The sequence below is a fragment of the Cibotium barometz genome, chromosome 8 (assembly GCF_041138505.1).
Source record: "Cibotium barometz isolate CiBa-2024 chromosome 8, ASM4113850v1, whole genome shotgun sequence".
NCBI classification, from domain to species: Eukaryota; Viridiplantae; Streptophyta; class Polypodiopsida; order Cyatheales; family Cibotiaceae; genus Cibotium; species Cibotium barometz.
In genome coordinates this window covers 34,531,013-34,548,549 of record NC_141053.1, presented here as the reverse complement: position 1 = coordinate 34,548,549, position 17,537 = coordinate 34,531,013, and the positions used below count along the sequence as shown (strand labels likewise).

At 40.4% G+C, this 17,537-nt stretch overlaps 1 protein-coding gene across 1 annotated transcript; it reads right to left on the bottom strand.

The window, feature by feature from the left end:
• Window positions 1-1,439: 1,439 nt before the first annotated feature.
• LOC147636182 (Major facilitator superfamily protein) lies at window positions 1,440-4,320 on the bottom strand. Its single transcript, XM_086801619.1, has 2 exons — window positions 3,280-4,320; window positions 1,440-3,074 (listed from the first exon to the last, which is right to left on the bottom strand). Exons 1-2 carry the CDS (start codon window positions 3,554-3,556, stop codon window positions 1,789-1,791), a joined length of 1,563 nt encoding a protein of 520 aa, XP_086657745.1. The 5' UTR covers window positions 3,557-4,320; the 3' UTR covers window positions 1,440-1,788.
• Window positions 4,321-17,537: the final 13,217 nt, after the last annotated feature.

Genomic DNA, 17,537 nt, shown 5'->3' with positions numbered 1-17,537 from the left:
ATTGGTTCCATAGAAACACCTAAGCCACTATCACAATAACTATATCTAGAATCATCACACATGAATTTGCACACAAAATCACTAAGGTTGGTAACGATGGCATGCCAAAGTAAGAGCGAGATCTGGTAGTATTGTTTGAAATGGATATGCCTGGATTCTGATGAATTGAACCTGGCTTTACATCAATCCCAATAGCTTTCTCCCACACCTCAAAAGAATCCAAATTGGACCTTATCCTAAACATAGTTAGTTCCCATCACCACACGGTGGTGCCCGAGCCTTTACTGTTGCAGGTTGTGCCATTTCTCCATATTTTCTCCCAAATAACCACTTGCCTCCAAGCTTCTCTAGAGCCTAAGCTTTGATACCATGTATGTAAATACACTAAATGAAACTTGATCACAAGGCAAAGAACTTGAAGTAAGAGATATGGAGTAGTAATGCTAAAATGCAGTTGCAAACCAAAGATACAAACTCATGGCGAACTGCCCATTTGTTGCATGTGCTCCGACAAGGAGCTTTGATGGCGATCTAGGTAGACTTTGGACAAAGGATATCATATGCATACACTAGTAGACTTTGGACACATGATATCATATGCATACATGAGTAGATATTCTCAATATGAAATGAGGATTATCGAGCTAGTCTATCTATAATATCCAGAGCTAGTTGTATCGTAGGTACCGAACAACCAACCTGACTAGAACTAGTCTATCTATAATATCCAGAGCTAGTTGTATCGTAGGTACCGAACAACCAACCACATCACCTGACTAGAACCATATTACACTACAACATTGACCTATAGTCTTTGTGCAACTTCCAAGTCATCTGGGTGCCGATACAGGCCCCGTAACCTAAGGCCTCTCCCTCTACTCTATGCCATAAAAAGATGAAGCGAAAAAGGGATTATACTTGACATTCATTGTTGCTAGACCTTATACAACCAATTAATGCATTCACGTGATTTAGACTCGAGCACGTGACAACCTCCGTTTTTAACTTAATGCCGACCTAGAAATCCAAATTGTTGGTTAAAATTTCATTTAGCTAGCTGAAGAAACTTGAAACAATAGTGTAATTTTGACAAAATTCACACCTTTTTCCTTTAAGTTGCTAGCTTGGTTGGATGCAAATAGGAAGTCTGCATGCTATACGTGAAAAAGTTTCACGAAAGCTACTCTAGAGTGTAGGCAAAAGCAATCTAAGTGCAATACATATAAGTTGTCATTTTTACGTTTACTACTTCGAACATTCAATTATAAACATTAAGTATTAAAAACCCTCAACTATAGCTTGTAGAGGAGGGTTGACCGATGACCTCCACATAATCAAGCTCCTAGTGGCTCTCCTTTTCGTACCTTAATTTCTAGTTACCTAAGACACACTCTCATTTCAATCAAACCAATTTGAACGTAAAGAAAAAAATCCAATGGTTTCGAATTATTTACATACAACAATGATGCTTTAGAGAAAAAGGGGGAGGAAAGATTCTGACTATGGTGGTGTTTTTGTAAAGCGTTGATTTAGTTTATTTTAGTGATTCCTGGATTAAACCATTTAATTCATGGTACCACCCCAATCAAGAACCCCTACCAAAACAATTTTGACCTAAAATACCAAAACGAGGTAAAACTAGGTCCACACTTGAAGAGTGGACACAACATCTGATGGGTGCCCGTATGAACCCGAAATACGTAATGTGCGCCCAGTATGAATTTAAGGTTAAGGGCGCTCCTTATGTTAGCCATGGGGGGACGTACACAGAGCGGGTGCGCTTCGAGACTATGTGTTTTTGCCATCCCTCGGTTGCAAGCTGCTAACCTTAGACCCATCTGGAATAAAAGAAATCCAGAACAGAGGAAGTAGGGCAGCCATAGACTGCACAAAAATGCCTGTGGGTAGCTCTGAGAAATCATTAGAAGAAATATGGAGCATAGAGGCTAGGGTCACACCCAGAAACCCACTTATGATGGTGGCCAGACACTGCATTGACATAAATGCAGCCATCAAAGAGCCCTCGCTCCCTGCAGGACATAGCTGTGCCAACAACACCATGAATGGCAACACCTTGAATTGATTTATGGCATCAACAAATGCTGACGCTCCCAACACCAACATGGCGTCCGGGATGCCCAACTCCACATTCATCCTCTTCACCAACAGCATGTCAAACAGCATGCAGAAGCATAGTAGAATTTGTATTGAGCCCAACAGCTTCCTCAGTGGCATGCCTTTCAAATACCGACTATAAGTGGCGCTGCCGCCCATCAAACCCACTTGACCCATCACCTTTGCCAGGCCTACAATTGATGGGTCTATCTTCAGATGCTGTGTTTGGAAGAAAAACATGGTCCCTGCTAAGGTGGGTATCATGGCATAGGAGGCCATGAACCATGATAATGGATACCATATCTCTGGTTGCTTCACAAGATGAATAAGGTCTGTGAATTGTTGCCCCATTCCAGCCACCCTTGCGGGCTCTTCTTCCACCATAGCTTCTGACCTTACCATGTTTATGCTTGAATTTTCTGACCTTATCATATTCAAGCTAGAATGCCTCCATCCATCCTCAGTTGACTCAAATGTGAGTCCATGTGGAGATAAATCAGAGCCATTTATAGAGCTTGGGAGGAGCTTTGTAGACCTTTTCTTGGCATGCATTGAGGACTCTGACACAACTTCGTTCCTCTTTTCAATATCCCCGTTGGTTACGTGGGGCATTCTGAGGCCAAATGACCCTTCATTTACGGCCATGGACTTACCAACTTGACATAGAAGAAGCAACCCAAATATACTGAACATCAACCTGAAATCTACCCGGCTCAATGCGAAGGCCGCTATCAAGTTGCCGAGGACTCCACCTGCAGCTGTTGAGAACCATGCAAAAGACTGCAATTCGCCAGTGGATTTCTTCTTCTTGGCACATTCAGCTACAAGGGCATCATTTGCTACATCCACCATGGAGGCCCCCAGGTTGCTCAATGCAAGGAGGATAGCAATCATGAAAACTGAAGAGCCACCGTCGGGCAGGAAGGCAATGGTTCCCCATGAAAGCGCTTGTAGGAAACCTGAGATCATACAAAAACTTTTAGGCCAGTTTCAATATTGATTGACTAGAGGTTGCATTGAGGGGCATGCTCATCAGAGGGATCCATTTTGGCTGGCCGTTAACTCGGACGGCTGTTCAAGTCCCCACACATGTGAGGGGTGCAGAGTGTAACCACCCAGCAACAGAATACAAAAAGCAGAGAACCCAGTGAGGGAAAAAATTACCTCCAATCACAAGGTATGGCACTCTGTGAGCCCCTCTAATGTACACAGCATCAGAGACAATCCCATAGACAGGCTTGGCCACCATAGGCAGATTGACAGTATTTTGCACAATCTGCAGAGTTCCTGGATCCACTGTGAGCACATCTTTGAAGTAGAAATTTACAGCAAACCAAGGAAAACACCTAAAGCCCTGGATCCAGTAACCCAATCCTACCAACAGCATCAATGAAGCTCCATAAATGTGGCCCAGATTCTCAAGCCACTTGAACACAGCCATGTCCTCTCCTTTTTAAGGTGAAACAATGACAAAGGAGCAGAAAATCCTCTGGCTATGGTTTTTAAGCTCAAAGGGAGGCTATGCAAGAAGGGGAGTGAGTCAAAACCCGACTTTTGCGATGAACTCGGATTAAGAGTTCTAAATCCTAGCTTAAGCAGGTGATGATTAACTTGGTGACCCGCAGGTGGGCACTCTGTTGTGCAAATCTCTCCCTCTAAAGTCTCTGTGATCACCCTGCCATGGCTATGGTTATCCCTGCTTCTCCTTCTCCTTCTCCTCCTCCTATCTGGTAGAGCTCTACCTTGTTCTTTCCGATCTGCTGTTTAGCTGTGCAATCCTGCAAGTCAGCTGCTTTCTTGCAGACAAAGTGCACTCTTCTGTGTGGTTTTAACCTTAATCTGTGGAATTCTCTACAGACTGAGTTGTGCCGATCATGAGGGTGGTAGTACCATAGTCTCTGTGAGGCAAATCTAGGGCAGGAATAAAGAACTGATTGTTTAGGCAAGAAGGAAAGGTGAGCGGGAGGGGGGTCTTTGCCACTGTGCAGCAGGAAGCCATGTCGCCCCTGCATTGATGGGTGATGGCAGAAAGTGAAACAGAAACACACACACACACACACAGTTGGGGGCCTCTTCTGGGTGGGTGGTAGGTGGGGGGAATTTAGTCCCTTCTTTCTCTTTCTTTTTGTTCAGGAGGACTGGCTCAAGCTGGTGATCAGTCAGGCCGAAAGGAAGGCAAGACTTCACTACACTAATGGGTAACCAAGCATGGAAGCAAAGGGGGTCATCAATGATAAGGGAAGAAGGCTGAAAGGAACTTAGGGGCGTTGAAGGTTGATTAGAGAGAGAGAGAGAGAGAGAGAGAGAGAGAGAAGAGAGAAGCGAAGAGAGAAAGAGAGAGAGGGGTAAACATGAGCGGCAGCAATGGGGACCCAACTGCCTTTCCCAGCACCAGGACTGCAGAACCGTCTCCCCAACGACTCCTTGCAAAAAGATCTCATTTCCCATCAACACGTAAGCATTTATCTCCACGGAAGGCTAAAGATCTTTAACCAAATTAATAAAATCGGATCACTTAAGCTACATATCATATCGTACTCGCCCGGGGGAAAATTTTCTAATTACTAAAATATGCATAAAAAGTAAATAGGGGCACACAATGAGCAAAAATTCATATTCAATAATTATTTGGATGAATCAAATTAATTATTTGGATGAATTAAAAAACCTTAGGTAAGTCATTTATGGTTGCCTTTTTTTTCGAACGATTGCAAACTGCTGCATATTTCGCGACCTGGTGATGGTTGCAAGAGAGGGGTCACGTTGCGTTCCGCATGATAGAGGATTGTAGCATTCTTCGCGATCTAGTGATGGCTTGCTCGCAAATTGAATGAATGATGTCGTTGCTACTGTGCAGGCTAAGGGAGTCAGAGAAGAGTTGAGCACGAGCAGGGCTGCTCTTTGAGTAAAAAATCTTATTCATTAATTATTCTAGGCATAGATTTATAAGGTGAATAATAAGGGACACACAATGAGTGAAAATTCAAATTCAATAATTAGTTGGATGAATCGAAAACCTTACGTAAGTAATTTATTGTTGCCTTTTTTTTCGAATAGCTGCAAACCGTTGCATACTTCGCGATCTGGTGATGGCTGCAAGCGAGGGGTCACCTTGCTTTCCACATGCTAGAGGATTGTAGCATACTTCGCTATCTGGTGATGGCTTGCTCACAAATTAGCTTGCGCCGTTTGTTGGCTGCTCTGCAGGCTGAGGGAGTCAGAGTAGGGTCAAGCAAAAGAAAGGCTGCTCTTTTCTGATGGTGTTATGTGCGTCATTAGTGTTGATGTTGAATTTGAAAGGGCGTAAGTTTCCTAATGGAAGCGTTTTAAACATCCTCACCATCGCCTCTGTTGCGTCTTTTCTTTGCCTTTGTGAATTTCTTTACTAAGGTTTGTTACATTACTCGCGTTACCATGTGCATTGTGTGCCACTACAATTAAATGGGCAAACATTTCATTTGAATTGAAAATGCTATCACACACACACACACAAGAAATGGGCACACAACGATGATGATTATAGACTGCCGAGATGAGATGTAGCTTTGCTTGCTCTCGCTGATTCCAAAAAAAAGAAGGTTATTAATTTTTTCCCTCTTTCTGTTAACTCTAGTCCCTTTTGTTAATTTAGCATTGTATTAATGGAGGATTGTAGTCTTCTTTTATTTTCAATCATTTCTTTGTGTCTTATGAAGGAAGCATGGGCAACAAGAGAAGCTTTAAGCAAGGATTGGAAATTCATTACTGAAGACCGTCGTTTAATTCACAAAGAAATCAAAGGTTCTTAACCTTGACAAATCAAATTTTAATGTTACTTTCCAAAATCATATTCTCTCTCATTGTAAAATATCTATTTATTTATTTTTTTAAATGTAAATTTTTAACTTATTCTTTTTTTTTGTGTATTATGTAGTGAAATGTCAAAAATGAAAAAAAGAGCAAGAGAAACAACGACTAGAAAATATTTAGATTCAACTATTTAGAAACAACGACTAGAAAATATTTAGATTCAACTATTCAAAGCAATGAGGTTTCAAGCATAGAACCAAAGAAAAATTTTGGTAGACCAAAGAAGTTATCTAATGAAGATGGAGTGTGTGATCAACCCAATGCCAACTTCAAAGTGCTTGAGCTAAGTATCACCATATCATTAGGTAGTAGTGATATTGATAAAGCATTATTAAATAATCTTCATGATTTCATCACTAAAGAGTGCCTTGCCTAGTAGTTGTTAATTGGAAAGAGGAGGCATAGTTTTCCATTTACACTATCAAATGGTCATTAGAATTCATTCGAAGTCAATAATTGTAGTTAATAAACTCATTAAAAAGTATCTTGGATGGGATAAGAATAATCCCATTGGTGGCATTGTAATGTGTAGAGTATTAAGGCAAAAAAACATGCACAAATTTCATGGTATGACAGGCTATTGTATGAAAGATCTTGATAAGCCTCATTATAAAAGTGTATGGCATAATATTAGTGCAGAAGATATTTCTAGGGGAAAAGAAATTTACATGCAATATGGTGGAGATGATCTCAAGAACAAAGTTTGTCTTACTCCATCAAACATTTTTGATAGAGCATTGATGTTTTGGACGTTCTATTTAAAGCATCCTTTAGGCTATAATTTTTGCACAACAATTCATAAAATGATCAAGACAGGAAAGTACTACCCAACTTCTAATTGGATAACTCCATATCAAGGAAGAGGAATGGAGCTACAAAAAGTGGATGCTTTATGGAGGTCAATGGTATATCCATCCAACACAAGAATGAAAGATATCTTTGATATTTTTATTAACAAATACAATTTTGATGCTTCACATCCAAGATTAGATTGGTTCATGAATAGATAGAAAAGTAATGGGAATGAAGTTGATGATTTGAGGTATGCCTTTAATAAAGATGAAATAGTAGAGAAGAAAACAATTGAAATAATGAAGGAAGAGCAAATAGTAGAGAAGAAAACAATTGAAATTATGAAGGAAGAGCAAATACATAGGCCGGGTAAAGAGATAGTAAAAGAAAATAACATTACTATTGATAGTGAAGATGATGATAGTGACAATGAGGAGGATATCCACAAGCTAGAAAATATTCCTTTATGCCAAAAAAAGAAAACTGGCATTGTAATCACATGAAAGTTTAATATATGACATTTTTTATGTTTCTCTCAATTTTGAATCCACACAAATTTTTATCCTGAAAAATAAAAAATATCTATGGTTTTATTTTTGTCTTCCTCTTTCTAAATCGAGAGTTATGATTTTTTCCAAATAGTAGAGTCATTAGTAGAGTTGAAAATAATAAAGCTAGTTGTTCAGGGAGGTTCACTATATTTATCACGTGCGTTCAAGGGATATTTAAAAAACCCCTTACACTTACATACTTTGATGAATAAAATGAACCCTTTTTCGTCATAAACTTATGTTTTTTTTCAAAATTGGTTTAAAAAATCCCTCCTGTAAATGTAATTCTGTAACTTTTTTGAATTAATATACCTCTCCTGATGAACTCACATGCTACACTTAACATATTGTTAGGTGAACCTCCTGAGACTAGTCGATGGGGATCTTCGAACAGTTGTTGTCTCTTCTGAATAGTTGCTGGAGACGCTTATGCGCTTTATGGGGTAGACCCTAGAATGAGGTTCACGAGCATTGGCATAGCACATGATGCTTCCAAGCTTATGAATGACCACGGCCTCGCCTGCCATGCCTAAGTGGAGCTCACCCACTTGGCCTGTTTTAAACTTTGATGCCGCCCCATGACCTCTTGTGTAACCCTTATGTGGTTTTTGGTAGACCCTAGAATAAGGTTTGCAAGCATGGGCATAGCACGTGATGCTTCCAAGCTTATGAATGACCACGGCCTTGCCTGCCATACCTAAGTGGAGCTCACCCACTTGGCCCATATATATGCTTCATGCAGGAGGTGCTTGGTCTCTCAGCAACCTATTGCTCTTAGCAAGCATTCCCATATATATGCTTAATATGTTTCTTTGATTTCTCAAACTATTGCTATCTTTGAATTTATTGCATCCCAAGAAAGCAACGCAACAATAGGGGACTTTGATATTAAGGTTTTTGTTAACCTTAATTAATTAATTTTTCATAAACTGATAAGATTTTGCATTGTAACCCTCCAACTCTCTGTTTTTCTCTCTCATCGAAAACAATCGCATTATCCACAAAATAGGAAGTGGTACATATCAAAAGGCTTCCCTCCTCTTTCATCATCATCTTCTTCCTCAAGGGGATAGTGGCCTCGGGAAGCTACCAAGCAAGCAGGTAGACAGGTAGCTTTTTGAATCCATGGAAATTTTTTCTAACAAAAATAAAAAATATATATGGTTTTAATTTTGTCTTTCTCGTTCTAAATTGAGAGAGATGAGTTTTTCCTAAGAGTAGATCGATTAGATCCACTATATGTGTGCATTAATTAAACGGGTGATTAAGGTACAAACCACAAAGATAACCATATGCTAGCACACCAATACCACGAGCTCCTCTTTTATCTAGCGTTTACGGTGCTCATAACTCTTTGAAAAATTTTATTTTGCTATTTGGAAATTGGGAAAAATATTACAAATTTTATTAATATTTATCCTTAATCTCCCAACATTACTTAGTTGCTTAATCAATTAAGTTAATTGATGCCACCTACTCACACTCACATCATTTTTTATCACGAAAACGAAAACGGGACATTATCACAAGTGAACTAAATACAAAATGTTTTTTGGTCGAAGAAGCATAACTCCGATCTTCTTTATCAGACTTACAAGACAAGAAGGTGACAGTGGTGGGCCGATGACTCCATATACACATGAGTATTAGTTGCATCACCTCGATTAGTTAGATTTTATGTGGTTATCTATATGGAAATTTTAATCAATTAGTTTATTGATTGATTGGCATAGTTGATGTAGGTGCAGATCCTTAGCTTGGATAATGGAGGCAAGCTGGTGGTGGTCAGGAGGATTTTGAGATGCTCGACTTTGGGCATCGGTAGATTATTATTTCATTTTGTTGTGTGCTCATCGCCATTTATTCCATTTTGGGTAGTAACCATATTTATTAGTAGGGTGGATGCATGGTTAGGTGGACTCGAAACCTATGTCCTAGACATGGCTTTAAATTGGTTTTTAGACATTTATTAGTAGGGTGGATGCATGGTTAGGTGGACTCGAAACCTATGTCCTAGACATGGCTTTAAACTGGTTTTTAGACATTTGAAAAAATCATTTTCCCACATTTTGTACGTTTAAGAAGCCTGAAAACAAAAAAACAGTTACAAGTAGCTCGTGGTGCACTCATTTTGCCACCTCTCCCACGTCTCTCTCTCTCTCTCTCTCTCTCTATATATATATATATATATATATATATATATATGCCTAGTGGTCCCCTTACTATTGTTTGACTAACACACACACATATGCATGGACCTTTCACCCATCATAGATTCCCAAGCATTTAGAGGCAGATGTAGAAGTTTAGCCTATGTAGAAGTTTAGCCTATGTAGAGGGTTGCAAGTCATGCGTAAAGTTTTCTGCCAATGCAATCAAGGAATATCATGCACAAAGGAAGTAAGAACAACATGCAAGGATGAAGTCTAAGGTACAAGAAGAACAGGAGCACAATGCAAGTCATGGTGCAAACGAGCAGAAGCGTCAAAAAATATGCAACAACGTTATTCAGTTAATTAGCGTACCAAGGGTCTAGACAAGAAGACCAAGTTTGATATATTAGCTCAGGTTTTCCAACATCGCTCAGTTTGATATATTAGCTCAGGTTTTCCAACATCGCTCCATGAAGGAATTTCTAGCAATTTTCCACTATGGAACCAGACAAGTCTAATAGAGGGCATACAAAATACACTTAAAGCAGTGAAAGTGCCTAGAAACTCTGAGGAGCTATTTCTTAAAAGGTCTATTCCAATGATTCTTATGAATGGAGCTGGCCAAAATACATCCTCTCTTAATATGTTACAGATGCTTCAAGGTAGTTGAACATACACAAACGTAATTTCTATGTAGCTAGAGAGCATTTGCAAACCTCTGCTAATGGTATTTTGCCATTATCTTCATGCCATGGGCAAGCCTGTGTAATAGGCATAATCAATGATGAGGTGAAAGAGCTTGTTTTCAATTTTTGGTTAAGCCATACTCGTGTTTCACCCAACAAAAAGGATGTATGTCGCAAGCACCTTGGCAGAAAATCTTATGTTAAGCATTCAACACACCTTCCCGATCAATCTTAGGTAGCAGCAACAACCCGTGCTCCCAACACCTGTGCTAATTTGGTGTGCTTTTATACATTGCATATTCCTTCAGTATAGATTCAGCTACTAGATTAGATGTTCCTTCAGTATAGATTCAGATACTAGATTAGATGTTTCCAACTGGTATACAAACAAATGCCAAATTCTCTACTCTTCTATGATTAGATGTTTCCAACTGGTATACAAACAAATGCCAAATTCTCTACTCTTCTATGATTCTATCATCCTTATATGTGCGTTGTTTCCTTCTTTTATCATGTGTCTATGTGTATTATGTCTATCATGTGTCTATCATGTGTCTATGTGTATTATGTCTGACTGTCAGATTTTGAGGACTGGAAACTCTAGCAAATAAAAAGGAACCATCCTCCCTCACAAGGTAGGGCATGGTTCTAAACGGTTTTCAACTTGGGGCAGCAATAAACAAAACCAAGAAAACAAATATTAGTGTTAAACTAGTAAGACATCTGATCGAAAACAACCTTTATACACTTAGGCTATAGCAAAAACAAGCTTAATAGGATTTTCACCAGTATCATACCGCTTCCAAACAAATATGATACCAGTTGTGAAATGATAGTTGTATACAACTAACACTACTGATAGGGAAAGACCAAACCTGCCAGTTAAACACTACTATCATATTGGCTTAAGAGGATGGTCTCCTCTAATGTACTATGTATTTAGCAAATTTTCTAACCGATATTATACCGGTTGAACACTGGTATGATACCGGGAAAGATCGGAAGGACAACTTGGGGTGGCCATATGATACCAGTGTTTTTTGTACCGGTATGATAGTGTTTGGAACATTAGCTCTATGCAACATGCATCAGATAAGGTAAAGATCAGCTTTTCTTTAGACAACACTATTTTGAAAGAATATGATAACGATGTTAAACCCATAAGATACCGATTGGTGAACTAGCTGCATATACCTAGGAACCTATAACTACAAACTAGTTTCAAACCAAATGTTTAACTTGCTAAACGATGGTTTTGTATTGTAGGTTGAACTATATTTGTTGTTTAAGGAAATGCATACATAGGCACTAGTTCATCAATGAGCTTTTGAGAAATTAAAGCCATACTTTGTGCGCAAGCTTTAAGGATCGATACACTTGTTGCTGCATACATAGGCACTAGTTCATCAATGTGCTTTTGAGAAATTAAAGCCATACTTTGTGCGCAAGCTTTAAGGATCGATACACTTGTTGCTGCATAACACATGTTCAGATGTCATTCTTAAAAAGTGCCTTAAACCAGATTAGAGGATCTACTTTTGGGTTGCATGGCAAAGCATGTCAATGTGATTGTGTGTCATTTGTAATGTGGGTTCTCAGCCCAGCAAGACTGCAGAGAAGTTCTACAAGAGCATCACAAGCGCATGGGAGTCCATCCTATGTCCCAAAGTTGAAGGTACTATTTTCCATGCTTTGAAGTGTCTGATGGGGAGTTGCAGTGTCTGTGGTCCTTGAAACATAGCATTTTGTCCAGCTGAATCTGCATATGTTGGTCGACTTGTCACCGTGAAGATCTTTCAGGACATAGACCGTGGAACTACTAATGATGACAAGACAAAGAAGAGGAAAGAGTTAATACACAAGGAAATGTCATCCAAGGCACTGAATAAAATGTTCAACAACTAGCTCGAAAAGTTTATCAAACATAATTTTGTGTACAGGTGGCAAGCTGAGCAATACAAAGAATGCTTGTCTAATTTTCGCGAAGATGATGTAATATCTATTGTAGACTTTGCTGAGAATTACTCTTTTAAGGAGAAAAATGAGATACAGTCAATGCACTAGTATTCAATCCAAGTGTCCATATTTGTGCATATTACATACTTTCCCATTGTAGGTGACATCCATAAAATGATACACTTTTATATCTCTGATGATAAGAAGCATGATACCCATTTTGTGCAACATTGTTTCATGCTACAGTATAATTGGGTATTACCCTATGGTATTCCCCTACAACGTCATTGGATTTGGTCTGATGGTGCTTTGTCTCAATTCAAAGCAAAAAGGCCTTTCTACTTTGTTTCTAGGTACATTGCCATCACATGTTTGCAAATGACTTGGAATTTCTTTGGCTTTGGTCATGGAAAGGGAGAGTACGATGGTGCAGGGGCTGTGGTGAAGAGAGCACTAACTCGTGAACAACTCAAGCCTAATGGTGCTAAGCTCCAATGTGAAGCTGATGTCATAAAGTTTTTGCAAGAAATGCTCACCACTGGAGCCAAGTCCACATATGAATCACAAGCTCGGTATGTTAGTAGAGTCTTTTGGGAGATAACGTTGGGTGATATAGATAGAGATGAGGCATGGAATGTCAAGGCTGTAACAAACACAAGATCCCTACATTCAATCTTTGCATACTCTCAGTGTCAGTACGATCCAATAGCATTGCGGGTGCGTCGATTATCATGTTATTGTAGTAATTGTATGGAACACTTATAGCGTAGGGGCAACAATCATCAGTCTCATATTCATAGCTGGGACTACATTGCCCTTGAACCTTTGGTAGATAGCACTAAAGAAGACAATGTTGACATTGGTGTTAACATCGCAAACATCGAGGAGGCCACCTACGAAGGACACCATGATACCCTCTCCATGATACCCTTACTGATGTCCTTCTTGTAGGAGACAATTTCGCGAGATGACAGCTAAAAAAGGAAATCCAGAGAATGCAGCCTTCTACATTTTGAAATGTACAAAGGAGAAAGAGGTCTGCAAGAGACCTATAAATGATGGATGGGGGAATGCCATTGCAGGAGGTTGTTTTACTGTGAAAGGGTTCTTCTATGCACCTAAAAACGAGCAAACCTACGAGTTGTGGGATTACAAGTCGGAGGCCTTGATAGCAATGCATCTTGTACGAAGCAATCAAATTTCCAAAGGACCCACACCCAGTTAACAAAAATCTATTTTTCCTATCCCGTGAGTTACATGAAGCTGTGTATAATAGTATGCCATTCAATTTTTAGCATACTTGTTAGATACAAGGCTGTGTAAAACAGTATGCCATCCAATTGTGTGCATACTTGACATGTTTCTATCTGCGCTCATGAAATTTAGTGCTCGAGGACTATGTAGTATGTAGCTTTGATGATTCAATTCTCATGAATATTTGACTCGATGCACGTAAACCTTGTCAGAATGAAGTTTTTGATGATTTGAGGTAGTTATGTATAGAAGTTTTAAAGATTCATCTGCTAAAAAGAATTTCGCGCCCGTGGGGGTTTGTAAAAAAAATCGTCCTTATACTGATTATGCTAATTCCCTTTTCAACTCGCTATTCTTAAAAAATGCAGAGAATAATTGCTTTGCAAATGAGAAAATTAATCCTAAATTAGGGATTCTAATTAATACAACATCAACACATGGAGACGCTCAAGTACTCAATATGGAGACACTCAAGTACTCAATAATAGTAGTAGAAATGACATGCACGAAGAAGAAGAAGACTCAAAAGAATCTCAATACTTCGAGTCTAATTTATACATACATCTGGTTTTGTTCTGTTTATGATTGCAGCATATAGTGTATAATCATACACCGTACTTCACAATTGATCTGCGTTGGGAGGAAGTGGACTTGATGAGGAGGTGGGCTTCATCTTCTTCGGTGGTCTTCCTTCTTCTTCATCTTCTTCTTGAACTTCATCTACTAGGAGATCTATTCTTGGCAGTTGCACTGCTAGAGGCAACAGTTCTAGAGGAACACACTAGCTATTTCTTGTCCTCATTAGATATCGTTTGCCATAAGGAGGCAATGTGTGTGGTTCATTTATTCCTACCTTAAGAACCTAGCCTATGTATGACAAGTAGTAGGGGCATCTTAGCGCTTGACATCCATGCCCCTGACCCACAATGCAAATTGTTTCTCCACCAGCACCACTTTCTCAGCATTCAATGGTAAATCATATCCACCACAAAAGCTGGAGAGTACTTTCAATATGAATAAAGGAAATTTTGCATTGTCTTTTGAGAACTCTTTATGAAATTAATGATCTGTGCATCAAAATTGTAAGCATCATGATTCAAGTCAACTTATTATCAATTATAAGCAAGTGTCATAAAATGTACACACCTTTTGATGATTCAAATGTCTTATATATTCAGCGAGACCAGCATCCTTTTGATGAACTGTTAATTTTGAACTGCTAGCACTGGATGATCTTGAGCCCCCTGCTCTCTTCAAGAAATCATTATTAGCGATGTAATACGTTTAATCGACAAAATACACGTAAAATGAATACTAATAGCTTAAGAAAATTTCGATACTATTACCTATTAATTTTCATCACCTTCAAGCATTTTTCTTGTCCACAACGGGATCGTAGACATCAACTCCATGTAAGAGGAATTTGTCCAATTGTAAAACACCAAGGATTAATTGCTCGATTAAAAATGCTCTGTTTCTCTTTGTGTCAGACAAAGTATATTGAAACATTGTTGCGGAGATTTGGCCTTGAAGACTGCAAGCCTATTGCTACTCCAATGGAGACAGGTTTGAAGATGAGTCTTCATGATGCTGGAGATCACTTTGATGTCACACTCTATCAGACAGCTGTTGGTTGCCTCATTTATGTATGCATTACGAGGCCAGACATTCAGTTTGCAGTCTCACAGGTGAGCAGATTTATGCATAGCCCAGGCATTAAGCATTGGCAGGCAGTGAAGCGTATCTTTCGCTATTTGAGTGGTACTCGGCATCTTGGGTTGTTTTATCCCAAGGGGGGATCATTGCCGCCAGATTTACATGTTTTTTCAGATTCTGACTGGGCTGGTTGTTATGACACACGCGTGTCCACGACGAGTGGTTTTTGCTTCATGCTTGGAAGCTCATGCATATCATGGTTGAGCAAGAAGCAGCCTACTGTGGCCACTTCTAGTTGTGAAGCTGAGTACAGGGCAGCTTTCACAGCTACGGTTGAGTGTGTGTGGCTCAGACGCCTTATGGCTGATTTGGGTGTTGGGCAGCCATCTGCCACCACCATCTTCACTGACAGTCAGAGCGCATTGGCAGTTGCGCGGAACCCAGTGTTCCATGCTCGTACGAAGCACATTGAGGTGCACTACCATTATGTCAGGGAGAGACTCTCTGCAGGAGAGATCAGTTTGGCTTATGTGCCAACACATGATAACCTTGCAGACCTTTTCACAAAGGCTCTGCCTCGTGAGAAGTTCGAAGCTTTTCGCAAAGCTTTGGGCCAGTGGTTTTTGCTTCATGCTTGGAAGCTCATGCATATCATGGTTGAGCAAGAAGCAGCCTACTGTGGCCACTTCTAGTTGTGAAGCTGAGTACAGGGCAGCTTTCACAGCTACGGTTGAGTGTGTGTGGCTTAGACGCCTTATGGCTGATTTGGGTGTTGGGCAGCCATCTGCCACCACCATCTTCACTGACAGTCAGAGCGCATTGGCAGTTGCGCGGAACCCAGTGTTCCATGCTCGTACGAAGCACATTGAGGTGCACTACCATTATGTCAGGGAGAGACTCTCTGCAGGAGAGATCAGTTTGGCTTATGTGCCAACACATGATAACCTTGCAGACCTTTTCACAAAGGCTCTGCCTCGTGAGAAGTTCGAAGCTTTTCGCAAAGCTTTGGGCTTACTCCCTTTTGTGGATTCATCCACATAGCTAGACACTTCCCTATACATGAGTGCTAGCTCTTGTTCACCGCATCACTCCAGGGGGGATTTGTTACCATATTATAGTAGTGATGTGTGTGAACACACTTAGGACCGCCGGGGCACTTTTTCCCTCACTAGGAGGTTTTTTCCCCCGTGCATTGTATATACGCCCATTATCTTCTAGGGCTTGTTATCTTTCATTTTTGGCACTCATAATACACTACTGTGTTGTGCTCAAGCTTCCTTATCTTCTTGAAGTTGTGTGTGCATTCCTGCAACCCTAATTCCAACAGTACCAAGCAATAGGAGGCTCGGGGGCATTGTGTTAGCCCCATATCGCTTGGTACTGGCTCCCCTTGAGATACGTTGCTCACGGGTTCAGTACCAAGTGGCACGAGTCTCGTTAGCATGCTTAATATTGATCCCCTTTTGAGATTATTTTTCTCAAGGGGTTAGTACCAAGCGATAGGAGGCTCGTGGGCATTGTCATGGCCCCGTATCACTTGGTACTGACACCCCTTGAGATACATTGCTCACGAGGTTAGTACCAAGTGACATGAGTCTCATTGGCATCCTGCATGCCCCATATCGCTTGGTACTAACCCCTTTTGCAGTCATTTTTCTCACAAGGTCAGTACCAAGCAATGAGAGTCTCGTTTGCACACACCATTTAGCTTGGTACAGTCCCCCTAGCAGTCACCTTTCTCATGGGGCCAGTACCAAAGCAATAGGTGGCTCCTTTCTCATCGAGATGGCCCCATATCGCTCGGTATTGGCTTTCCTTGGGACATGTTGCTCTCACGGGGTCAATACCAAGCAACAAGAGTCTCATTGGCATCCTTCAGGCCCCATTTCGCTTGGTATTGATCCCTTGCGATTGTTTTTCTCACGAGTTCAATACCAATCGATAGGAGGTTCGTTGGCATCCTGCTGGCCCCATGTCATAAGGCACAAATGACCTTTTGTGGTATTTTTGCTAATGGGGTCAGTACTAAGCGATATACAGCTTTTGACATCCTAAAGGCCCCATTTCACTTGGTACTAACCCCTTGCATCATTTTGCTCACAGGATCAGTACCACAAGCGATATGAGGCTCATTGGCATCCTGTTGGCCTATCGCTTGGTATTGACCCCCCTTTAGGTCATGTTGCTCATGGACTATACTATAAGATCTTGTTAGCATGGGTTAATACCAAGCGATTAGTTGTGAGAGCAGGCATCCCACTTGTCCATTTATCGCTTTTGGTATTTTTCGGTTGTGATCTTACTGAGTTTATTTATCAGATGGCGTGTACCAAGCAAACTGCTCGAAGGGTAGATACAAGTGTGGACTCGCTCTTAAGGTGCAAGGTAGGAGGAGAAGATATTAAGCCCACACAACAATTCTGCGAGAGCTTTGACAGATTGAGCAACATATGCAACCCGCAGTAGCCAGGCTACCATTTCAAAGGCTTGTACATGAAATTTGTGAACACCAGAGTATTGGAATA

What these genes read in the sequence shown, in the direction of transcription:
- LOC147636182 (XM_086801619.1), bottom strand. Translation starts at nt 3,556, where the DNA reads ATGGCTGTGTTCAAGTGGCTTGAGAATCTGGGCCACATTTATGGAGCT. An exon ending in GCCATACCTTGTGATTGGAG is followed by an intron (nt 3,075 to 3,279) that starts GTAATTTTTTCC and finishes GTATGATCTCAG; the next exon opens with GTTTCCTACAAGCGCTTTCA.